Source organism: Eleginops maclovinus, chromosome 23 (genome assembly GCF_036324505.1).
Source record: "Eleginops maclovinus isolate JMC-PN-2008 ecotype Puerto Natales chromosome 23, JC_Emac_rtc_rv5, whole genome shotgun sequence".
In the NCBI taxonomy this organism is placed as follows: Eukaryota; Metazoa; Chordata; class Actinopteri; order Perciformes; family Eleginopidae; genus Eleginops; species Eleginops maclovinus.
This window is the reverse complement of record NC_086371.1, coordinates 14,061,217-14,086,934: the sequence shown is the minus strand read 5'-3', so window position 1 is coordinate 14,086,934 and position 25,718 is coordinate 14,061,217. Positions and strand designations below refer to the sequence as shown.

Below are 25,718 nucleotides of genomic sequence, written 5' to 3'. Positions count from 1 at the left end.
CTTATTCGTCCCACACAGGGGAAATGTACATTCTGCATTTGACCCATCCTAGTGTTAGGAGCAGTGGGCTGCCATATGAACAGCACCCAGGGAGCAGTGTAGGGAATGGTGCCTTGCTCAGTGATACCTCGGTAGCACTTGGTCTTTCGGGGATTTGAACCGGTGACCTTCTGGTTCCCAAGAAACCCTACAAACTTTGCCACCACAGCCATTGCTATGGTTTTTCCCCTGTAAAAAGTGTCAATGTCAATGAAGACAACAAAAACACAAGAGAAAGTAAGACAAACTAATATATTAAACTAGATATGACCCACCATTAAGCTCAACCATAAAGTGCGTTGTTGCAGAGCCACCTAAAACTCACCAATCTGTACTTACTCACACTGCAATCTTTGGCTCACATATGTCACCCTATAATTTGCTTCTGTATCATCAACCTCAACAACAGAAGGTAGATTAGATTACATGTATTTTCCCCAAGGGGAAATTCATTTTGACAGCACTGTACATGTACACAAAAGGCATACAATATGTGAACAACAACAATAACACAGACAACAACAGATATTACACTCAGCAAGGCCTGTTATTTAAGGCAGAAATGAATCGAGCTTTTTCTAAAGCAAACCCTTTTACATTTCAATGTTCTGTACCTATGCCAGGACGGCAGTGGGGCATGGTACTGATTGAGTGGGTGTGTAATGTCCAGTTCTATTGTGGTAATTGGATTATTGGGGGGGCTGGCTTGAAGCAAGTTTTCAATACCACCAGTCAAACTAATTGGACAGCTGACCTTTCTCTGGTTTAAAAGAGCACAGTCTCGGCCACAGTCTCGTTACACCCTGGATAAAAGGATGACCGACCCTGTTGACTTGGATACACAAGCGAAAACTCCAAATGATGACACCAAACAGAATAGAAACCTGTTGCATCACCATGTAGTTTTCCAGCTTAGAGAGGCTGGAGGGTAGAAGAGTTCAGTTCTGAGAAAAACACAAGCCATTGGGACTTACACACTGGGCAACATCTATGAATATGTCAGAAGATTGAGTCACTGCAGTTCACCCCCCTGCCCTAAGTTTACCTATTATTGTTTTTTGAAAACCAAATATATCCAGTTGGACAGTGTTGGAGCCCAGTGCGAGTTTAGATGTTTATTGAAACAAAAGGTTTTCGCTAGACTGTGAAGCAAGGTGGTATTGAACCTTTCCTTTAAGGATCCCAGCAACTAAGACAAAATATCGTATGTTATACAGTGCTTGCTTTTGTATTTTTTAACAGTTGTAAAACCAGGACATTCAAAGATTCGAGATTCAACAGTTTAATTTACAATACATAAACATGACATGTATTTTCTCGTAGAAAGTTTGAAAAGGAAGAAAGAAAAAGGAAATAGCTTGATTTATCTGGTAAGGATGTTTTTAAAGTGGTCAGCAGATGTCACCCTTACACCAACACACTAACTACAAGTCCCATGATGCTAAGTTCTAAAGGCCCCCCCACATTCGATGATGATTTTAGCGTCTGTCCAATCGTTGCTTAGATTTGTATGATTGACATACGAGCCAAGCGTTCTTATTGGTTTCTAGGTGGTTTCCAGGAAGTGAAAGCCACATTTCAAACCACCTCCCACATGTGAGTCCCGTCGTTAGCACCACGCGCAGCGTGTGGAGGAGAGAGACCGGTTGGAAGGCAACGTCACTCCTCGGACCACCGACTCGACGTAGCCCAGCGGACAGATAGCGGAGCGGAGCGGCGTTGTCCGAGGCAGGTACCGTAAAGGCTCCATTTACACCGATAAATACGCAGTGTCTTAAAAGCTGACAGCTGGTTTCCAGGAGAACAGGGTAAAGTAGGTCGTATTAGATAAGAACAGGGTGGACTTTAGGGCCTGGCAGGAGTAGGCCTGTTGTTCTCCGCGCTCTGTACTGAGAGAGGCAGGCCGGGTTCAGGCTCTCCCTCTCGGGCAGCCCGGCTACTGGTCAGGTGCCTAACGGACACCGCGCCGCTAGGTTGGAGAGGTACCTAGTCCAGCTGGTTAGGACACCGATTTTTCCAGCATAATTTGACTGTAACTATCGTCCAATAGCTTTTATTTACGGTTCACTGAATATGTTTTGTTCTCCCTTTTCACGTCTTTTCAGGTGCTGAACCGAATACAGCAGAAAGATGGCGGACGACCCCAGCGCGGCGGACAGGAACGTGGAGATATGGAAAATCAAGAAGCTGATCAAGAGTTTGGAAGCTGCTCGTGGGTAAGGGACTGATTTGAACTGTGAGAGGAAATGGTCAACAGTACAAAGTGATGGTGTGAATGTTGACCGCTACAACAGCTGGAGATCGGATAAGCGGGACAGAATTTGGGAGTGGTTAGCTTAGCATGGCTAACTTAGCTTATCATAGCTATTGGTTATAGCTTGCTGATTGCTAAACGCTAACTGCTGTCGCATGTAACCCATCTGGAGGTCCTAAACGTTGTGTTAATATGGAACAATGTCTCTTTGGATGTGTTCTTGTCATTACGGAGAATGATTCCTCCAGTTGACAAAGCATGTAAAGTCAGCTACGGTAATGTTAGCTGTGTTGCTAAATAGACCGGTTAATAGACGTCATCTCTGGAAAGAGGCCGCCATGGGTGTCTTTATCAAGAGAGCACGTTGACGAGAGAGGAAAGCCGGCTAGCTTACTGTGACTTCCACACGCTCTAGCAGATTTCAGATGACGCTTATCTGGTCTTTTTTCCTGAGAATTATATGACAGAGCTTCGTTATTTCAGCAAAAGTTATTCACCTCATGCCAGGCGGGCTGATAAGCATCAAACTCATCTAAAGCTTTACAAAAAAATATCCGTATCAGCTGCTTGCCAGGAGGGACATTGTGGCCTTCTTGAATTATCAAACACGACATGTGAAATGTGGGTGTTTCTACACTTGCTTGCATCTTGGTCTGCGACAGCTTGCCGTCTAGTGTTGCGCAGAATCTGCTGTCCTGTGCGCCACCTCCTGCCATGTTACACACAGTTGACCGTTTGCCCTATATTCATCCAGCTGCTGCTACCTGTTCTGTGTGCAGTGTCAGCCTGTACTGGTATGCTTTGTCTTTTGCCTGGCAGTGAATGGAGAGAGAGTAGCAGTGGAACTGAAACAGTCCTCTGCTTCAAGGGCAGATATTGTATACTGTTTAACTGAAAGCCCATCCAGTTTGTCCCTTAACCTTTTAGAACTTGTCAAGGTGATACTTTGCCAGTAAAACTGTTGTGTTTACAAAATGAGATGAGGGCAAGGTGGTGTTTTCTTAAAGTTCATACAATGAACATGTCTAAGTAATTTGCAGTTCCAAATCATCAAAGTTGCCGTATACAGTTGTTATAGTAAATAACTCCCAGATAGAATAATCCTTTGTTGTGGTGTTCATTCTGCTAGACTTGAAGTGGTAAAGCGCCAGTGGAAGCTGTTAGACACTGCATCTCGTAGCATGTTGTATGTATGTATGTATGTACGTTGAAGCATTTATGTGAGCACTAACATTAAATCATATCCCTCTCTTTCTAGTAATGGGACCAGTATGATCTCACTGATCATCCCCCCCAAGGACCAGATATCCAGAGTGGCCAAGATGTTGGCAGATGAGTTTGGCACTGCTTCCAACATTAAGAGTCGAGTCAACAGGCTCTCTGTACTTGGGGCCATCACCTCTGTACAGCAAAGACTAAAACTCTACAACAAGGGTATGTGTTACAACAAAAACCCAAACAAAACCCTGCTGTCTTCCATCTGTGATATTGTTCAGGGGCAGCAGAAAAGAATGTCTTTACAGAAAAGTACACTTGCGTTTCCAGTAAAGACCAGTTACAGTTGATCTAGATTGAACTGCACATTATATACATTTAAGTGTTCATCATCTTTGTCTCAATGGACCATAAACACGTTCCCAAATATATAATGCTATATCAAATGTGGTGTTAATAGCATTCCAGTTAAAGTAGGCATGACAGAAGGAAGTGTATTACCTGTCCGTTTACTAAACATCATGATAGAAAAGTGATTCAGCGACAACATTTTCTGACATTTTGTCACTGTGTTGTAGCTTACCTAACTTGAGGCTAAACATGCAGCAATATATTTGAGAAAGATAGATCATTTTGCTGGCCCCTCTCTTCCAGAAACTGCATGTTGTTTATTTATCTGTACAAAAACCTGTTTGTCTAAACTATTATCTGCCCTTTCTCTTTTTTCAGTGCCACCCAATGGTTTAGTTGTATACTGTGGCACCATTGTGACAGAGGAAGGCAAGGAGAAGAAAGTCAATATCGACTTTGAGCCTTTTAAGCCAATCAACACCTCCCTGTACCTCTGCGACAACAAGTTCCACACCGAGGTGAGAGCTTTCACTTGGTTTCTGTGTCTGCATATGATATTTTTCATGTACAAACTTACCGTCTGTACCTCTATGGCGCTTTTTGTTTTTGTCACATACTCATCATCCATTCCTCTCCCTCTACGCAGGCATTAACAGCCCTGCTCTCTGATGACAGTAAATTTGGCTTTATTGTGATCGATGGTAGTGGGGCGCTGTTTGGCACACTGCAGGGCAACACCAGGGAGGTGCTGCACAAGTTCACTGTGGACCTGCCCAAGAAGCACGGTACTGAACCATAATACACACAGGAATAATTAGATAATTATTCAAACCATACTCTGTATAAGTTTGTCTTTTAGTGTTGCCCATAATTAAAACAATTCACGTTTTTTTTTTCTCTTATTCTTTATCTATCCCAGGCAGAGGAGGACAGTCTGCTCTGCGTTTTGCTCGTCTGAGAATGGAGAAGAGACACAACTACGTGAGAAAGGTGGCTGAGACGGCTGTCCAGCTCTTTGTTTCCAACGACAAAGTAAATGTGGCAGGAATGGTCTTGGCTGGATCTGCTGACTTCAAGACTGAGCTCAGCCAGTCGGACATGTTTGACCCAGTAAGTTACGTTTAAGTATTAATTATGTTATAGCGTTAGGATTAAACTGCTATCCAGAATTCGATGGTGGTTATTTAAGTCTATTAAACAATCATTTATGCAGCGCTCTTTTTTGCAATCTTCTCTTTTTTTGCTCTTGATTGTGGGTTGACTCGCACCACAATACAGCTCAATATTAGTAACTCTTATATCCATTTGTAGCAATAATATTTCTATTGGGAAAGACAGCCTATTGAAGAAGATTTCTGTTAAGATGATGACTATTGCCATTACCAATAAGTTGAATGTGAGCTTAGTACTGCAGTTATTTTTGGTGCTCTAACCATCGAGCAATAGCATCTTTAGACTGGTGCGTATTTCAGTAAAAAGGCCTTTATTTAGCCATATCTCCAATTTTTGTGATTTGGTTCTAAAGGTGCTGGATAGATATAAACATTATTCATGAGGTGGGTTCTAATAACATCCCTGTATGCCTGTGTGTGGGTATCTCTATTGTGTATTTAACATTGTGTGTGTGTGTATTCAACAGAGGTTACAGGCCAAGGTTTTGAAGCTGGTGGACATCTCCTATGGAGGAGAGAATGGTTTTAACCAGGCTATTGAGCTCTCAGCGGAGGTTCTCTCTAATGTAAAGTTCATCCAGGAGAAGAAGCTCATAGGTGAGTCTTCCTATTGGAAAAACTGTTATTAGGCAACTCCAGTGCCCGCTAAAGAAAAAGTATGCTTTTGTTGTGGTGAGGTTTTGTTAAATGGTTAATCTTCTCTACAGGGCGGTACTTTGACGAAATCAGTCAGGACACGGGGAAGTACTGTTTTGGTGTGGAGGACACACTCAAAGCCCTGGAGATGGGAGCTGTAGAGATCCTCATAGTCTACGAGAACTTAGACACCATGCGTTACATTCTACGTGTACATGGGGCAGAGAGCAATGGATTAGAGAACGGTACACAAGCCCCAAATATACCATCAACCGTTTTCTTTGGGAAACGAGGCCTGAAATATTCTGCCATGATGCTTAAATCTTCACGTCTGTCCTTTGGTTTTCAGATGAGAAGACTTTGTACTTGACGCCAGAGCAGGAAAAAGACAAGTCTCACTTCACAGACAAGGAGGTGAGCACAAAAACCAAAAAGACAAATCATAGTGATCTAAGTTAGACCCATTGCCCATCATGCCATTTGTTCTTGACTGGTTGTGTTTCTAGACGGGGCAAGAACATGAGCTGATTGAGAGCATGCCACTGCTGGAGTGGTTTGCTAACAACTACAAGAAATTTGGAGCCACGCTGGAGATAGTCACAGACAAGAGCCAGGAAGGGTCCCAGTTTGTCAAGGGCTTTGGAGGCATTGGGGGTGAGCACACTGATGTTTAATGATTGGGTTTATGAGCGTGGAAGTGTACGCTACATTTTTTTTCTGTGAGTAAATGTACTTAGACTGCAAGAAGTTCAACACTCAGTGTATCCTTAGGTTTCCATGAGGTTTTCTCTCTACTATGTGAAATAATGTCCAAATAAAAGAAACACAAATCTTTTCAGGAAAGCTGTTCCACCTAAATTTATTTTATGTTGAGTACAGCTACAATTAAGACATTGATAGCCAGAGCTAAGTATTGCAAGTATGTCACAGCCTAATAATAATCATTGGCTTATATCCATGAACTAAAGAATCTAAACATAGAAGATTATAACACATTTGGCTTCAAATAGTTGATATTGAAAGCTCTTTTTGCAAATGACTTTACAAATAACCATGGCTGCAGCATTCACTTGAACTGGTTTGACCACTTGCTGTAGATTTTGATACAGCAGCTTGGACAGTTTGATTTTCTTCGATTTACGCCCTCACTTTCTACTGCCATTTGATTGGTATTTTTGAGGAGACGTATGGTGGATGGAAAAGTAAAGAATTTAGACATAATGAATGCAAATCAAAAGTGCTTGGTGTGTAATAATTAGTTTCCGTGTCCTTACCCTACCTGTTTTTGTTTGAAATTACAAATATTAGTTTCCTGTTTTCTTCATTAACTGGAAAGAACATTTTATGTTTTTTTTTATTTGATAAATAATAATAAAGGACTTCATTAATTTGTGCTTTATAGATACAATAACTCCCACAGCTAAGAGGGATTATTTTATACTTTATACAAATTCTTCTTTTAATGTTCTCACAATCTAACCAAACATGACATAAGGTGACAAGTCATCTTATTACCCCAACACTAATCCGTCTTCCCTGTGTTCCTCAGGTATCTTGCGGTACAGGGTTGATTTCCAGGGCATGGAGTACCAAGGAGAGGACGATGAGTTCTTTGATTTGGATGACTACTAGGTAGTCGGGGACTGATATTGGGAGAAAAAAAGAAAAGCAAAGGAATGAATGAAGAAATGAGGAAAGAAAAATGCCACCTCTCTTGCAGCAAGTGAGAGGTGCAACTGTGTTGACCATATGTATGACAGACACACCTTCCAATTTACCTGTTGCATACACAAACTTGCGCATACATTTCATCTGTACACATGACAAAATGCATAACACAGGCTGAAGAGGAGTGAGATTTTCTTTCATCCAGAGAGGGAGAAAACCCTTCCTGAATAAATCCCTGCCTTAGAGTGCTGGTTCCTTCCCCTAGTTGGATTGGACTCGACTCATTTTGTTCTCTTTTTTTTCCTCCTACCCTCCATTTTGAACGAACACAACAGCAAGTTCCCAGATTCCTCGCTCTCCCAGACCCGGTCTGAAGAAGAACTTTGGACTCACTCCTCGCATATAGAAAATATATTTTCCTTTCTTGCCTCATCATGCCTCTACCCTCTCTCGTTCTCTCTCTCTCTTATCCCTTCTATGCTTTCTCTCGTTTTTTTTTTTTTTTGCATTTCATTTTTTTACTGGTATCTGCTGCTGTTGTATTTTATGAGAGTGGGGGATTTTTTTTACCTGGGTTTCTGTAGAGAAAGGGGGACAAAGTATTAAATTTGAACTGCTGAAAACCATTGCTACCTCCTCATCTGCTCTGGTCTCAATCATGTGCTGCGTCTGTCCACTTCCTGGCAGAGTGGACCTCCTCTTTCCTGACTTAAATGAGTACATTGTTATTCTCCTGTGAGTGATAAGTACGCATGACTGCTTTTAGGTGATTCTGTTGTTGAATTGGTTCATCAGGATCCCCCTTTTCATTTTTGAATTGAATTCATCTTAAATTGACGAAAACAAAGGCCTGATAACTTTGCTTTCTTCAATTCAAAGTCAATCTAATGGAAACCATTAGTCTCCCCTATGACAAAAGATGAAGTAGCCATTTGAGATTAACTTTTAAATTTGTTTTTAAAAATCCTATTCCGAATTTTAAAATACTTCCTGTGTGGTTTCATTTTTAAATAAGTTGCTTTGTGTAATCAGAAATCTGTTTAAAATCTGAATTAGTGGATTCATACCTGTCAATATTTGAATATGTTAGTGATTAAGACAATCAGATTTGGTGAATGCTTGCTTCTATTAGCAGACAACCTAAAGATAAAGGTGAGTTTTTTTCCTAATGCTTTGTGGAGAAGAGAAGGTGATGGAGCTTCCTAAAGAAATGTCAAACAATGGCCATGAGAAACTCACCAGAACAGTCATCCACTCACTGTAACAGAAAGATTTGCATTGAATCAAAGGACAATTGTAAGGAAGGCCAATGGCACTAAGGCTCTTGCTTGGATGAATTTTCAGAATAGGCACTCTGTTTAGGAAGGAAACTAAACTTCCTGCACATTATAGACGTGCAAAATGTCCTGTGAAGATGACGATTCAGTTTTCAGATTATGAGATGAGTAATTTTAACATTAACACCCAATTGACTGAGCAGCCACCATCCTTATGTAATGCCTATGGGATTCATGTGTAAAGGTGAACTAAGGTAAAAGATCAGGAAATATGCCTCATTCAGAGTTCTTGGTTAAAGCCTAAAACAGGACATCTTCATTTATGCTCATGCAGTTTCATGTTTACTCAAAGTTGTGATGTGAACTCTGTGACATGCGTTTATGCAAGAGGTCCCTGGTGTAACTTTCATCCTTCGTGTATTCACTTACATTTTTTTTTTAAGCATGTGTCATCCTGTGTGGAGCTACTCAAATATGCAGTTGGGTGGAGCTGTTATGAAACAACCTAAACATCTTCACTGAATTGTATTTGGCCTTAATTTTTTCAAATCTGTGAAGAAAAAGCAAAACTTGAAATCACAATGTTGGTTACTGTTTTTTGGGGCAGGATTAAAATGAAAATGTCCTTTAATCACACATGACATTACAATCGCCGACATCCTGCAGAAGCTCATAGCAAAGCTATGCGGATGATTGACTTTGCCTTAGTGTATTCCACTTTAGGATAGCAACAGCATCTTCATCCATTTGCCCTTTTGTTTGGGGGAGTCACCGGGGAAGCCTTGGTAGCACGGTAAGCCAATCAATAAAAAGCAAACCTATGAATTCACGCCCCTTTTGACAAAACCTGTCCAATCAGCGCGTTTTTTCATCGCATGGGCGTTACCATCCCCCCACCCACCCTTTTGACACAGCCCTACCAAAGCTGTGTGGTTGAGCGAAGTGAATGACGTCTCTGCATTTGCGGGCCGCCGACGCAGGGCTGGGTTTCCATTTTCAGAGCGAGTTTCGGGGGGGATCGTCAACATGGAGCCGGAGATGGAGGACAAAACGCTGGAGCTTATGGTAAGAATCGCTTCCTTATGGCATCCTGGACATCCGAAGTATTCAGTATTGCTCTTATTTCGGGGGTAAGCGCCGAGGCTCGACTCGACGGCAGGAACAAGCTGAAGCGGCTTGAGAGGTGGAGGAGAAAGGAGGGGGGGGGGACCAGAAAACAGAGGGAGGGCCTGAAATTATCGATACATTTCGCTAGGATTGCTCCGCATACTGGATTGATTAATAGCCGAGAACTTGACTTCGGCATGTCGTTGTTTTTAAACATTTCTTGTTTGAGATAACACTGTTACACAGTGTGGGAATTAAATGGTAGACGTCTGGTCGTCGGCCGAAGACAGGATCCTCGGGGTAGCGCTCACTGCGGTGACGCTGCGCCACTTTAACCGGGCCCTGTCTGATACCTAGCCTCACAGCTAACACAGGCTACAGGGCGATCAACCACGCAAATCTACGGGTATGTTATATTATGTACTTTATGTTAAGTGTTTTCATGATAATCGATGCGTGGATAAGTCAAGTACGTGTCATAATACAACTGGATGTTGTTAAACATCGTAACGGTGTTTTGCTTCTCTGTTTATATTTTCAAAGTGCGTAGAAGGAAGTGTAGTACTTTTTCATTCACATAGCGTTTACCACGATTAGCGAGGTAGCAATTAGCTTTATAGCTAACATGCTAAAAATGCTAAATGTAGTTGACAGCGATTACCATACCAAAACAGACAATTGACCTGGGTATTAAAAGCTCTATTGGTAAACCAAAGCACAAACTGTCGATATAATGTAGCTTATGTTCTATATATGGTCATATTTGGGTCAACAAGGTCTCTTTCCTGTGAAATGATTAGCTATATTGATAAGCTAACCAGCTAGGCTAACGTTAGCGCATTAATAGCTAACATTAAGATTACAGGGGTCAGAGTGGTCTCAATGAAAATGCAAATTAACATTAGGCACCACTGTGTTTTGTCAATTAATTTACACATGGAACTGTTTACTTTCGTGTGGCAAGTTGAAGTACTCTGTATCTGAAATATCGCACACACCTCAGCTTCCCCAACAAACGCATCAATTGTATTGCTTTTGACATAGCGCGATAGGCCCTGAAAGTTACATTAATATCTTAGATGTATTTATCGATTATAGGGACCAGACGTCTCCGGTGACAGCCGGTAGCGCATGAGTGAGCAGGTTGTGCCTATTTTTTTGCTGAAAGGTCCTATCCAAAACTGCTAAAGGTGTTTTATAAACGGTGAATAACTTAATAGAAATGAAAATTCTCTACATTTATCTGACGACAATAGCACATACTACAATATTCAAAGGACTTCAAAGTTACACATCATTTATATTTCCTAGTGCTGAAGATTGAAACGTAATAAATGGAGACAAATATTAAAATGAAATAAATATAGATTGTGCAGGTGGTTTGTGGTTAGTAATCTCACAGGCCTACAAACTATTTTCAAGTGTCCAGTCCTGTCTCTGTATTTATTTGTTTTAATTTAATTTTTGTCCCAGTGATAATCACTAACCACTCATGAGTTGGGATGGCAGAACAGTGGGTGGGGTTTCTGTCAAAACAAGAGACAAAAATTGACAATCCACCCCCCCCCCCCTCTTCTACCTATCCCCACCCAGTTCATGTCTAATAATGCTTCTGTGTGTATGTTTATCAGTCTGTATCTTGTGTGTGATGGAGTGTGTGTTCCTGCGCTCACTGTCAATGTGTGTGTGTAGCTCTAATACTGGTTTTTCCCCTCACTATCCCCCACCTACTCCCCTCTTCTCCTCTCCTCACCTTTGATGGTTATACACCCTTCTCCTCTCAATTTCAAACCAAACCTTATTTATTTATTATCCCATTATATTTATATTTGAACTTTTCCTCACCACTTCCATCCCTTCATTCATTGATCCATCCATTCACTCATCCCATTTGGTTTCCTCCTCCCAACTTCCCTCATCAATACCCACCAACCCCCCTTTTCCTTTACTTCCCATCTCTGGTCTCTTGCTCTTCCCTTTCTCTGCCTCCCTCACCCTGTCCACTTGGTTCTCCTCTTCCCTTCCTCTCTCTCTTTCACACAGTGCTCTGTGCCTCGCTCTCTCTGGCTGGGCTGCTCCTCGGTGGCTGAGAGTTTGTGTGCACTCAGGTGCCTGCAGAGCATCCCCTCCACCCGGGCTCACAACCAGGTTCTCTCCTCTTAATTCTGCTGCTCCTCCTCCTCCTCTCCCTTCCCTTTCCTCCCTTGCCATCTCCTCATCCTTCACTTCTGAGCCCACTCCACATGATTCCTCATACCACCCTGGTGCAGACAGCACCCGCTCACCCTCCTACCTCCTCACCCTACGTTGTCCTTTCCTCCCTGTTGAAAGCACACTGCTCTCAGGTTCTTCTCTGGTGCTTCCTCAGACTCTCTCTCTGCTTCACACAGAATTGTAGCTTTATAAACTGTAATTAACTTGCTTTTAATCATGTCAAATCATAGTTATTGCGTCTAAATCAGATGTCAAAAGTCGACAGTTTTGTGTAATGAAAAGGGAATGCTTTTACATTGAGTGTAAATGGTAGACTATTTGCTAAGTCATTTTGTGTGAGTGGAGGGAGGATGCAGGGGGTACCAGAGAAAAAACCCGCACTAAGGAGTAACATTTGCTTGCCTTCTACCTGGAGGTGTGAGGGCTGAGGTGGGGGGGGTCTCACTTCAAGCTCTGAGAGGCTACATGCTTGCTTGCCTGCCTGGCCTAACCTGGTCTGTCTGTTTTATTTCTCCTTCCTTCTCTTCTTCTGCTCTGCATGATCATAAACATCAGCAAGCCCATTCTGGCTTCTGGTCCTGTCTGCTTGGGTCTTGGTACCTGACTGTTTGGTTGTTTGTTTGTTTGTGTGTTGGTTAGTGCAAACAACTAATGTTCTTTGTTGATTTTGCTCTCCACACTGTCAACATTAGATGGATAATTACATTTAGAAAAACATTTAAAAGATCTTGAAGCGCTCAGGGTTTTTCCTTAAAAAGGATTTCTAATAAGTATAATTTTTAGCATAATTCCTTTAAAGAAAGCCTGCTTGTAGCAGCTTTTCGGCCTCTAGAGAAGCAGTAACAGATAAATACAAAGAGATCTTTAATCTAGCTTTTTGCCAACAATGCTGTTTTCAAAGACTGACCTTGGCTCAGTCATCACCTATGCATATATGTGATAGCATCAACTCTCTCCCAGGTAAAACTTTTGTTTTTCCTATGTCCCTGTATTAATTTGTGACTCAATCTGGTAACAATGGATGCATTAAGCTTTTTTCGGGTGCTTTATATGTAGTTGTGCTCTGGTTGTTTGGACCTGGTTCGTTTCAGGAGAGTTTTCAAAGTCCTCATAGTTCAAGAATAGGCTTTTTGTAAAAAAGTTACTTTTACAGTGTGCAAACATGTTGGTTTAAGGTGGTCTCCTGACATCAAATCTCGAGCGTATCACTAGTCCTAACTAAATCCACTAAACGTGTTGCCCCCATAGGTCTCCATCTTGGTTTTGTTCTTCTGTTATGATGAATAAAATACTATGATATTGCTGTTGGACTGTCCAAAGGAGTGTACATGCTATTAAAAAAGTGTCAAGAGACAGGTCAGCCTGTCATTCTCATACTGTTAATAAGTGGTTTGTGCCATAGACATGTTGCTATTGAAATGACAGGAGGCTGTGCAGCATCTTTGCAGTGCACTAAGGGACTTGCTAGATATGGGTAGGATCCGGTTTTTCTTTTTCTGTCCTGTCTGTATGCTGTAAGTCCACTATCAGATTTTATTACAGTATTGCCTGTGCTGCTGCCAGTGACATACCCAAGATGCTGCAGTTTATTTCATTTCCTGTCCAGACTACTTAGCCAACATCATAGACAAGCAAGCGAATAGATTCCTTTTGTTGCAGTGCTTGGTTTTTTTTTTCTCACTCATATGTGTGTGTGTATGCACGGGTGTTTGTGCTCGCCTCAGAAGTCATGATGGTCTCCCTTCTTGGCTGTGTTTGTGGCACTCTTGTGTCCAGCGCTGTCCACACCGCTGCCCCGGCTCTCACAGCGCCTTTAACACAGATCATGCAAAATAAAAACAATAACCCACACCTTCTCTGTTTTATTTTATTCTCTGCAGAACACGTCAGGGATGGATTCACAGACTCTCGTGGACGATTTGTCGCCAAAGAAGACCACAGTTCTCAAGGTGTGTGTTTTAACTATGTGGATCTGTGACTGCAGCTTTGTGTAAAAATAAAGACCTACTTTTTTAAATTTCCATGTTTCAAGGTTTTATTGGTCACAGCATATACAACGTATATGTTGGCAATGAAAATCTTGTATCCCATGTACAGTATTTTCTAATTTGTACATGCTACATAAGAATCTCATACTTAATAAGTGCGTTAGTTTTATTAAATGTCCTACTAAGATGAACCCTCCTATAAAGGTTAATGTTGCAGTTAAAGCTTACACAGCTTTCAAAATGTGATTTACTTTGGACTCGCCGTTTACTGTCGTAGCCTGTTCGATTCTATTCAAGTATAAACCTCACCCTGCTGTTGACATTAACATTCCTTTAAATTATTCCTGTTCCCACAATCACCCACACCACCGCTGGCTTCTGGTTTAATAGCATTGACCCTCGACAATGAAAACAGCTGTTTTTAAGGATGGAAAAATGATGTGACAATGATTGAGTTGCTATTGTTTTTGTATTCTAATGTAGTATCTCAACTTTAATTAGTTTTTCTAAAATTTACAGCTTAGTAATGGTCCTGTTGTGTCCCGCAAGCGTCCGTCAGAGGGGAACTACGAGAAGGAGAAGGAACACTGCATCGCCCTGTTCGACCAGTGGTCGGAGGCCGACCAGGTGGAGTTTGTCGAGCGCCTGATCTCCCGTATGTGCCACTACCAGCACGGCCACATCAACTCCTACCTCAAACCCATGCTGCAGAGGGACTTCATCACTGCGCTGCCAGGTACAAAGGCATAAGAAAAGGCAACAACTGGAAGTAAAAACTCAAGTGTATGCTTGATCTTCTCTGACGCAGTGTGACTACAGTTAGGCTGCGTGTCTGTGCTTGATACCCTTTAAAGTATCGATCATTATAACCCAGCACCAAGTAGTATCGAAACGTTTCCAGTCAAACGATAGCAGCATTTCATCCTTTTTGTTGCCAGAGTTTGACAAAAAATGTCCTATTTCTCTGGCTTTGTTTGAAACAATCAACTAAAGCTTGACCTGTGGTCCACTAATGAATCCTAACTCGTAGTCTGTATTCAGGACATGTTGAGCGCAGTAAAAATATATATTTTTGGAGTTTCAAAATTTTACAAAATGGAATGCTGACAGTAACATGATAGGTATTTCATTAAAAACGTGTATTGGTTTCAAATCTCTTTAAGGGTACTGGATTTGGTACCTGTATAGTAACATTTTATGGCATTTCTTAATATTGGGAATACTAACAAACAAGGATCACTTAAAAAACATAAAACCCAGGCACAGATAAAGAAATCCTATTAATTTCACAGCAAACACTCAGCCTCTTCCCTTCCTCCCTCTAGCCCAAGGCTTGGATCACATAGCGGAGAACATCCTGTCTTTCCTGGATGCACGCTCGCTTTGCTCGGCAGAGTTGGTGTGTAAAGAGTGGCAGAGGGTCATCTCTGAGGGTATGCTGTGGAAGAAGCTCATTGAACGCATGGTCCGCACTGACCCGCTCTGGAAAGGCCTGTCTGAGAGACACCAGTGGTGAGAGGATAGAGACACATTTACACACCCACATACTTTTGTGTTAAATGGCTGGATGCTGTCTGAGGTTCGAGATAAACTACGCGTCTTCAGTATACTTGTTAGTGTGGTTTTTCCTGGCTTTTAATTTAAGATCATTTTAAGTTGATAGAAGTACAGTTATACTTGGTTGGTCTTGAGTTTCTGTTTTTCAAAGAAAGAAAAACTCCAGTGGATACAAAGCAGCTGTCATTTTTATATTTTTCTTCCCCTAGGGAGAAATATCTGTTCAAGAACCGCACACCAGAAGTCCCACCCAACTCCTACTATCACTCCCTTTATCCCAAAATCATCCAAGACATAGAGGTAAGATGCAGGAAATGGATTTCAGTATCAACTGTTTTCTCCAGTAATGACTTTGGTGGAAAAAACCAGCCTTTATTATTGCATCATATTTCCTTCATTCCTAAAAATGACAGGGGGCAGTGGATTATAGTATTTTAAAACTCTGTTAAACATGTTCCTACAGGCTCATTTCAAAATATCATGAGCAGATTTTAAGTGCAAATACGCTAATCTATTGACTTTTATATTTACATGGCAAATGTATTGGCACTTTTCTGTAGTGTTGTTTTTTTTACACAGAATGCTCACATGTAGAAAATGTTGATTACAGCTAACAAAATATGTTACGGTAATTGTTCCGTTGTTACTGATCCCTATAGTAAAATAACATTACATAAACCATAATCTCACTCTGTATGACTGAAGTGCTTCTTCTTCTGTTTGTGTTTCTCATTGTTTCTCCATCTTTTCTTCAGACTATTGAGGCGAATTGGCGATGTGGCAGACACAACTTGCAGAGGATTCAGTGTCGCTCAGAAAACAGTAAAGGGGTTTACTGCCTCCAGTACGACGATGACAAGATCATCAGTGGCCTTAGAGACAATTCCATCAAGGTACGTTTTTATGAAACGGCACTAACAGTCAACAAACCAGGGGTACGGTCGAATTGTCCAAAAACCAGCTACTATCGTCTATTTCTATCTACTATTCCTAGGCCCTCGCGTGAAACGTCACAAGGTTAAGGAATAGTGGATAGGAGAATTCAAAAGGACTTAAGAAAGGAGACTGCGGTGCTCTGAGAATCCCACTGCACTGACACTATCCCACGTATTTATGATGTGCCAGCGGACGTTATTAATGTGCGTCTGCTGTGGAAAACTACAGTTTCTATAAAGCGGACTTCTGAAAGTGCATATACTTTGCACCGTGCTCTGATGGGTTTGTTTATGCTTTATGAACGTGGACAATAGTGTGACACATATTCTTCATTACAAAGGTTGGAATTGAAATAAAGAAGGAAAGTGAAACTTGCTTGTCACCCTCCGGTCCACACGTATTAATCCACATGAATCCCAATGCGTATGATTATATGAAATATTTAAAAATAAATACAAATGTGTTCATTATAAACTATTTATGCCTTAATCTATCACTTTGTATCTCACCATTCAAACATGTTTTAAAACGTTTAAGAAAACCCCACACAGCTCAGTAAACACTGAAATGCGGTTAATTTCTGATTATTGTTGAGGTTGGATTTTAAATCATGTCATGCATCCCTTGCCTGATGTATGCTTTGCGCTCAGACATTAAGAGTATCTCACATAATGAAACAAACAACCTTTTATCAATTTGTAAATTAACTTATCCACTATACAGAGAGCTGAGAGAGTTTTAGATCAGAACGCTTTTGTGGCCAGGTGGTGTAGCAAAGACGAAAGAATTAAATGAGGAAAGTAATATCTCATAGTCCTGGGTAGCGGTCAAGGTGGAGTGAACCCAAATGTCACGATCGGCTGTTCACGGAAACAGCCGATCGTGACAGAGAAATGTGTTTCATGAAAGTTATGGTGCTTATTTAGTACGGTAAAACGTATGCATTAACTTGCTAAAGTGCTTTGATTTGAACCTTCAGCACTGTATTAATCAAAAGGAGAAATATGAACGCTACTTTTTTACTGAAATGATCAAATAAAGTCCACTTCTCATGGTTGATACCAAAAATAAAACAAAGTATATGCAGATCTGAGGTTACAAACACTAAGGCGTGGTGAGCAAAGATTGATGATTCTATATAAATTCATCAGGACCAATTCATTTCAGAGTGAGGCTAGTTGTTGCTTCTTTAACCTTTACACTGCATTGTCCCACATTTCCCTCAGAGGGGATATCTGAAAATGATTTACATAATAAATGTACTGCCCCACCCGAGGGCTGATGAAGGACACAGTAGCTGCAACCCCCTCTTTGATCAAGGTTGGAAAAAGAGTCGAAATACATCAGTTAAAACTTTAAGCAGTAAATGCAAAGCTTGTTTCTGTTCAAGTTAAGACTACTTTAATTGGAACTGATATTTTTGTTGTACTTTTATCAGAGACTGATTGGTAGCTGTCCAGACTGGAATATTACTTCACTCCTAGTTGTTAAGCATACATTTATACATTAGACTTTAACATCCTATGTGTTTAAGCCCCCCCAGTTGAGCCAAACCTGTTGGCTATGATAACATATGCTGTGTGTGAGGTTGTTTTCCTACCTGGTGTATGAATTGAATCTTCTCTCAGTGCTCAGTGTGGCTTAGCATCTTATTGTCTGTGGCGCTGAGCTAACCCAGCAAACACTGAGAAAAAACACAAGTGAATTAAAGGATAAAAGGGCTCAGCTCCAAACCCGTTGTGTGTTCCACTTATCTGTCTGGCCTACGAGGGGAGAAGAAGAGGGAAGGATTTAGGGAGGAGAAGGGTGCATTTGTCGTATTGTTTGGGGGAGGCTGACGCTTACCAAGGAAAAGGCTGAATGGCTCTTACGTACTCAATCAGAGCTCAACAGTGGGGAAATGGGGCATGAACACTGCTGTGAGAACAGGCCGTTACGACCTAAATCTGCAACCTTTATACAACCACTTGTCTGGCCTCTTTCTTGGTCTCCTATTCCTCTGCTTCACTCATCTTTCTCCCTTCTCCTCTGGTCTCCTGACAGATCTGGGATAAGCAGTCTCTGGAGTGTCTGAAGATACTGACAGGTCACACAGGATCAGTGTTGTGTCTGCAGTACGACGAGAGGGTCATCGTCACCGGGTCTTCTGACTCGACTGTCAGGTACGACGCACATTCAGTAACAGAATGAACACAGTGTGTTTTTGGAGAGTGACCAGCTGAAGAAACACTGTTAGAGTTAATTAGGCTGGATGTTTGGATGACTTAAAGGGATTTACTGCTGAGATCAAATGTCATTTGTTCATCTATAGTTAATCTATTTTCAGTTTGAACGCAATGTACATCCTTGGTTAGCTGTGGCAATAAAATAAAATGAGATGATATAGATATATATATAAACTTCATGAGGCATTTCTTTTTCATTTTCAAAAGCCTACAAAATCAGAGTAGTTTATACTTGGGTGTAATAAAACCAATGTGGTTGTGAAGCATGTATTCCCCAACTGAAGGAAACTTCATAATGTATCAGGGATGGGACAATTTGATGTCCCATTTATCTTTATGAATAAATTAGTTTGGCGATATTATCCTTATATTCATCAATATACTTAAACTCTTATTGGCACAAAATGTACATGTATATATATATTTTTATCACAGATTGTGTACATCCTTCAAAGTAAAAAACCTCCAATCAGAACCTCTTGGATAATGTTCACCTGCAAATATAAAGAATAGCAACATTGGGTGAGCCTATTGTGTCTTACGTGATTCTTCCTGTATTATTTAAATCAAGCTCTATTTTAATATCTCTATGAAATCCTGGATTCAATCTTACATCGCCCATCAGGTTGGATCATATACTCAGGGTGTACCTGTAGGAACGGACTCAGAACAATGAGTACATGGCTTACTTTATAAAGAAGTGCTTTTAGCCAAAAGCTGCATTCCTGGTCTTGGTGAGACACTTGACTGACTTTTAAAGTAGCTTAAGTCTTTCTCACTCTAATCTACTTTTCTCACTCCAATACATTGAATTGTAATTGGAAAAGCAAAACAGTCTGTCTTCATAGCCACGATTCTGTTTAAATACATTACTGCCAACAACTGAACTTTGCAGCAGCATTAACAATAGTTTGGCTCATAAATCAAACATACAGCCTCACTCTGCTTGTGCAATTAACATGACTGTGCTGTTTTTAACCTGTTAGGCTGTGTAGTTATTCATTTATATGAAAAGTCACTTGGCAGAAAGATGTACTTTTCAAAGATGATCACACCTGTAGTGGATTTGTCATAATTAAATAAGATAACTCATCCTAAACATGCTAAAAGTTTGTTCCGTCTTTAAGGTGGAGTCTGTCGGTCGAATAAAATAAATATTTCACCGACGGATAAAAACACAACATGACATGTTCTCTTGAAACAGCGGCCATTGTGTTTTCTCTCTTCAGAGCCTGCCAGCAACCTTAGGTAAAAATATTTGATGCAAATTACACCTCTGCTAAAACAAAAAACTGGTCATTGCAGTGGATTAAAACGAAGATTTGGAATTAAAATATAGAAATGAATTTCAACAGTTTGCTATTCATTTCAAATGAGCATTCCTAACCACATTGCACCCAGATCTTTAAAGCTGGCATGCTCCAAGTGCGGTCCTGTTGCTGTAAACAGCCATCCTATCACAGTGTGATTATAGTCAGTTCCTTAGTCATGACTCAAATACCTGAAGCGGACTCCAGTTTACTGTGAGTTTCCACCCAGCCTGGTCACAGTGCATACAAGAAATAAACGGGATGAGGTTTATTATTTTATGAGTCAGATTTACTATGATTACCAGAGATAGTACATCAGATTTATTAGCAATATTTAAAGACCTGGCGTGTTTATATATGTCGACACTTGCTTGGCTACTGCACACAGAAGCTCAGCATTAATTCTCCTATTACTTCACACTTCAGCCCTACTCTCTGGGCGGTATCCAAGGAAAATGTGACTTCACTTCCTTAGCAACAGCTTGACAGACACTTTGTTTGTAGTTTTGGTGGTCAGCTTTTCCAATGTTTTCTGCATTTCACTCTCAAGGCCCAGTTCAGTGACTTGTTTGTGTGTGTGTGAAGTTTAAGTTCCTCACGATTGTAAAACTAAGGAACATAATTATATCTCCTGTCTCTATTGTTCCCTTTCTCCGTCACCCCCCCCCCCCCCCTTCATTTTTCCTTCCTGCTTTTTTCCCCCTTTGTATCCTATGCTCTCATCATTCCTCCTACTTCTCTATTCTCTCTTCCTCCCTCTCCTTCCACCCCTCATCCTCTGCAGGGTGTGGGAGGTCACGACGGGTGAGGTACTGAACACACTGATCCACCACAACGAGGCAGTTCTTCACCTGCGCTTCGCCAACGGCCTGATGGTCACCTGCTCGAAAGACCGTTCAATCGCCGTCTGGGACATGGCCTCTCCTACTGACATCAGCCTTCGTCGTGTCCTTGTGGGACACCGAGCTGCTGTCAACGTGGTCGATTTTGACGACAAATACATTGTGTCCGCCTCAGGGGACCGCACCATCAAGGTAACAAGAACTGAGTGTTCAACAGAAACTCTTATCTAACGGTTGCTCAAGGGTTGGGTTTTATACGGTTTTTTTGTATAAAGCCTCTGTCACACACTGGTAAATGATTGGGAAAACCTCTCAGGCAGAGCATCTTATGTTCCATATTCACACCTGTTCCACTTTCAGAAACATTTCTTTCTTGCGCCCTTATTTTACACGCAACATGGCAATACCACAAAACATTGTTGGGGACAGTCCAGCAGGTGGCAGCATTGCACCACTTGCATGCATACATGCCAACTGCCATTAAGTTAAACAGAAGAGGAAGTGGAAGAACCGGCCTGATATAGTGTCAGTTCCATTTATGAAATTGCCTACATGTTTGAATGATTTGTCATTGTGCTTTTGTGGGTGTATAAGTTTCTGGCATTATGCGTTGCTCATACTTAAATCATGCATTGTTAGAAAACAATAAATGGCTTATGAACCATGTTGTATATGGGCTCTGACAAAAGGGTGTACCTCATTAGCATACTCTTGTTGTTTTTGTTATTGGAGGTAGCCGTACATGTATCTGCAATCAGCTTTCGATCACTGCCCCATGTTTCTGAACATTTCATGGATACACTGCATGTGTGAAAGGGCTTAAGAGAGTTTGGAGCACAAACTGGGATTATTTTTCATATTCACTGAAATGCTGTGTCTCTTGTGAGATGTCCACGCAGTGTTGCTGCTGCGCTACTGCTCTCTCTTTCTTCTTACATTACATACATCATAGTTCATTGCAAATGGTTTCAAAGTGATCATTTGTTAAGATACACTCCTGAATAAATTCAGCCCACTGTTTAACACAGCTTTGTGTGTGGCCCCCTGTAGGTATGGAGCACCAGCACCTGTGAGTTTGTGCGCACTCTAAATGGTCATAAGAGGGGCATCGCCTGTCTACAGTACAGAGATCGCCTGGTGGTCAGCGGCTCATCTGACAACACAATCCGGTACGTGTGTGAGAAATACAGTTTAAATGGTTGACATCATGTCGTATTTATATTTAAAGTGTGCACTTCCAACAGAACTGTTTTTGTGATGATGATTTTAATGTACTCGGAAGATTGACAGAGGTCCTAACTGGCCCCTGGCCTTCTGTAATTTTTGCAAAAGTGGCCCCCGTGAAAGCTGAGTGTATGTTATGTGACCTTATCTGTTTACTGAGGCTTCTCTCTCCCTCTCTCCAGGTTATGGGACATAGAGTGTGGGGCATGTTTGCGAGTGCTGGAAGGTCACGAGGAGCTGGTGCGTTGCATCCGCTTCGATAACAAAAGGATTGTCAGTGGCGCCTACGACGGGTCAGTATCTCACACACACACACACACACACACTCAGCTTTGTGCAAGGAGACGCATTTTGTGTCTGACATTTTGTCGTCTCATGTTTCGTCCTGCAGCAAGATCAAGGTCTGGGACCTGCAGGCAGCGCTGGACCCACGAGCCCCTGCCAGCACGTTATGTCTGCGCACTCTAGTGGTAAGTCCCTTCTGGATGAGCCTGTTTTGTAATGTATGCTTAAAAATGTAATAATTATTCAATTAGCCGTATCATTAAGCCAGATGCAATTTTGTAGAAACTGCCTCTTGTTAGGTTTATTATCACTGGTTGATCTGCTGTGGTTTAATACTACACTAAACAGAGGATTTACTACCATCATTGATCCTGATGGGATGGCCGTCTTGTTCAAACTAATATATTTTGCAACATACTGTATGTAGGTCATTTGAGGTCAGACTGCCAAGAGGTTTTAGAAATGTCCTCTAATATATATCTGTAGGTGAAGTCCAGTGCTTCCCAGATTTAAAGAGTATATCTGTGATGGAGATGTGGTGCTGCGAACAGAACTGATTCATTGTTGGCTGCAAAACATTTAATCTCTTGTATCAAATTAAATTAATAGTTTTCAGTCAACTTGCAACCGATGTGTGACATCAAAACGTCCACGTTCTGCCCGTATGTATGTGAAACATAATCTCTGAATTGACTGTTTCAGGAGCACTCTGGCCGCGTGTTCCGCCTCCAGTTCGATGAGTTTCAGATCATCAGCAGTTCTCACGACGACACCATTCTGATCTGGGACTTCCTGAACGTCTCGACCAACGGCCAGTCAGAGGGACGGTCTCCCTCCCGTACCTACACTTACATTTCTAGATAGCAGGTAGAAACACAGTCACACTTAGCTGATGAGACCTTTCTTTTTGTAAAATGTCCCATGATAAGGTTGTGTTTGTGCATGTTGTATTCAGCCAGTATGTTAACGCTCTCTGTGCAGACCCTTTTTTTGATTGTTAAATCTTTACTACCCTCCAGGTGGCGCCAGCCACACACCCTTACTTGGAGGAAACCGGGGCTCTTTGGCTGATGGGTGCTTCCATCTTTTCTCCTTCCTCCTCGTCATCTCTCTGTCCACCTTCCACCCTGCACCCCCCCGACACCTCGTCCTCCTGCCCGTTCTGACAGACTCTTGAGCTTGTGCCCATTGCCTGCCAGTACTCTCACATGCACACACAAACACACAGGCCAACACTGATGAGGATTCCCTACTACAGAACCAACGCAACTCCCCAAAGAAGTTCATCTTCTGCTACTAATTTATGTTTTGTAAAGTACACTAATGACAGTATTAACTTAGACCTTATATAAGTCACAAACTCCCTTTTTTGTCCCCTTAATACAAGCTAATAGCAGCTTCTGCTGCTCAGTTTTCAACCCCAGGTTTCCACAGAAATGGAATCTCTTATAGATATATATTTATATATATATATATATATTACACACGCATACACACACAAACAGTGGCACAGTTGGACAGAGGATGACCGGAGCTGTGATGCGGGAGACAGAGACTCTTTACTCGGCTCTAGAAAAAGAGGGAAGGATGGGAGATGAAGGGAGTGAATGAGGGAGAAATGTGAATGGGATGACTTCTCTGCTCCCTCTCACTCCCTCAGACTCCTCCCAGTCTCTCTCCACCCTCCCGTGCCCCCCCACGCCCCTCTAACCCCCAGAGATGCACACTCGCTTGGAATATGGGGGCGCACACACTCAAATTTGCGTGAGTGTTTGTGTATGTGGACTTGTGAAGCGGCAGAACAGAGCTGAAGCGTCAAACAGACAGACATGCATGTGAGGTTGCCTTGGATACAGCATCCCGGTAACCTCTGCTTTTTTTTCTCTTTAACTCTTACTTTCTTACTGTTTTTTATTACTGTTATTTTCTCATTTTATTTGAGTATTTTGGTTCTTAGTACAAAAATCATACTAAGCGTAGTCCTCTTTCTATTTCCCTCTCTTACTGTCTTCTCCTCATTCTTTCTTCTAACTTTGACCCTGTCCATCTGTCTCTTCCACTCCATCTTTCTCCTACCATCATCTACGTGCTTGCTTTGGTTATGAGAGAAGCTGGAACTCAAGAGCTCAAATTTAGCTGTAAACGGAGTTGTCTTGTCAAAAATTGTGTTGTATATTAAAAATGATTTTTTAAAGAAGAAAATGACCTTATTGTGAATAAAGTACTTGACAGTGGTGGAGTGTCGAACCAACTGTAACATGAATGAGTGTCTAATTGTCTGTCTGTTCTTGTCTGTGTACATGTGTGAGTGGGTTTGTGCTATGCTACTGCTATCTGCCATGTAGATGCGCTTCAGTTGTTTGTTTTTGGACTTTTTTTCAATAGCTGCCATATCATGTGACTCCAAATCATAGTGTAACTGCACTAGATAAGTAGGACACCTATTTTAATTTGATTTTAGTTATGTTTATTCTAGTTGAAGATATTTAGGTAAATTCAGCTTGTTTCTTATCAATAGCTTGTCGTTGAGAATTAGGTGACTCAAAATCAATGCAGCATTGTCTTACTTACGAGTAGGAACGGCCTTGTTTTGTCTGTTTGCTTCTATTTTCTATAAATATCTTTATTTAAAAGTTTCCATATACTGCAACTTAATGACTCCAAATCAATGTCCGCTTGTATTACCACACTGGAAACACTTTTATATGAACATGTTTGAGGAATTTGCATTTGTTTTTATTTATTTGAAAGTCTTTATTTACTCCATCAGCTTCCACACTACCTGACGAGGTGACTCCAAATCAATGCAGCACATTGTATTACTACACTGGACTAGAAGACCACATCTGTTGCTCTTAGTGCTTCAGCTATTGAACATGAATATTGTTTTGTGTTTTTAAATGGCAGTTGTTGCTATTTTTTTTACACTAAAGACACAAAATGCTCTTTCTATTTTATCAGAATAATTTTACGGAAAATAAATGGACAGTCTATTGGTTGAAAGGGTTTTCCCTAGTTTCCATATCTTCTGCCTCTGATTCCAGTCTAAATCTAATCTCTAAATCAATGCATCATTTGATTAGGCCGATGGACAAATAGGGCAATATGTTTATTTTTTTAATTGCATTGCTACTTTACTTTTATCTTTATGAAAAAATACAGCAGGCTTCTTGCTAGTCTGTAAGTGAAACCCTGTGGTTTAGGGTGAGGGCTGTGATGAGAGCTGTAGGCCTACGTCCTGACTGCCGACACTGAACATGCCTGCTCGCTCCAGAGTGAATGTCCAATATTCACCAAAACCAAAAAGCTAACCAAAAGCTATCTTCACCGCGGACACACTTGTCCTCCATGCCAAGTTTCCACCTATAAGGGGGAAACTGCAGCCGCTAAAAGGTAAGCATGCAGAGCTGCTGGTCCC

General features: G+C 41.3%; 2 protein-coding genes across 8 annotated transcripts; both read left to right on the top strand.

The window, feature by feature from the left end:
- Window positions 1–1,617: 1,617 nt before the first annotated feature.
- Window positions 1,618–7,961, top strand: etf1a (eukaryotic translation termination factor 1a). Of its 4 annotated transcripts, none has more exons than XM_063876689.1 (11): window positions 1,618–1,767; window positions 2,145–2,255; window positions 3,552–3,727; window positions 4,238–4,377; window positions 4,506–4,644; window positions 4,779–4,969; window positions 5,499–5,628; window positions 5,739–5,912; window positions 6,017–6,081; window positions 6,174–6,321; window positions 7,217–7,961. In XM_063876689.1, the coding sequence occupies exons 2-11, from the start codon at window positions 2,170–2,172 to the stop codon at window positions 7,297–7,299; spliced, it is 1,332 nt and encodes a 443-aa protein (XP_063732759.1). In that variant the 5' UTR covers window positions 1,618–1,767; window positions 2,145–2,169; the 3' UTR covers window positions 7,300–7,961. The 4 variants fall into 4 exon arrangements, with proteins under 4 accessions (XP_063732759.1, XP_063732758.1, XP_063732761.1 ...); XM_063876688.1 differs by having other exon boundaries at window positions 1,618–1,771; XM_063876691.1 differs by lacking the exon at window positions 1,618–1,767 and adding an exon at window positions 1,783–2,021.
- A 1,578-nt stretch (window positions 7,962–9,539) lies between these two features.
- On the top strand, window positions 9,540–24,563 carry fbxw11a (F-box and WD repeat domain containing 11a). Of its 4 annotated transcripts, none has more exons than XM_063876027.1 (13): window positions 9,540–9,677; window positions 13,814–13,882; window positions 14,441–14,657; window positions 15,247–15,433; window positions 15,688–15,778; window positions 16,234–16,371; window positions 18,458–18,576; window positions 20,734–20,983; window positions 21,842–21,960; window positions 22,198–22,308; window positions 22,407–22,485; window positions 23,003–23,167; window positions 23,320–24,563. In XM_063876027.1, the coding sequence occupies exons 1-12, from the start codon at window positions 9,639–9,641 to the stop codon at window positions 23,162–23,164; spliced, it is 1,581 nt and encodes a 526-aa protein (XP_063732097.1). In that variant the 5' UTR covers window positions 9,540–9,638; the 3' UTR covers window positions 23,165–23,167; window positions 23,320–24,563. The 4 variants fall into 4 exon arrangements, with proteins under 4 accessions (XP_063732097.1, XP_063732098.1, XP_063732100.1 ...); XM_063876028.1 differs by having other exon boundaries at window positions 9,542–9,677; window positions 14,471–14,657; XM_063876030.1 differs by lacking the exon at window positions 9,540–9,677 and adding an exon at window positions 9,870–10,125 and having other exon boundaries at window positions 14,471–14,657.
- Window positions 24,564–25,718: the final 1,155 nt, after the last annotated feature.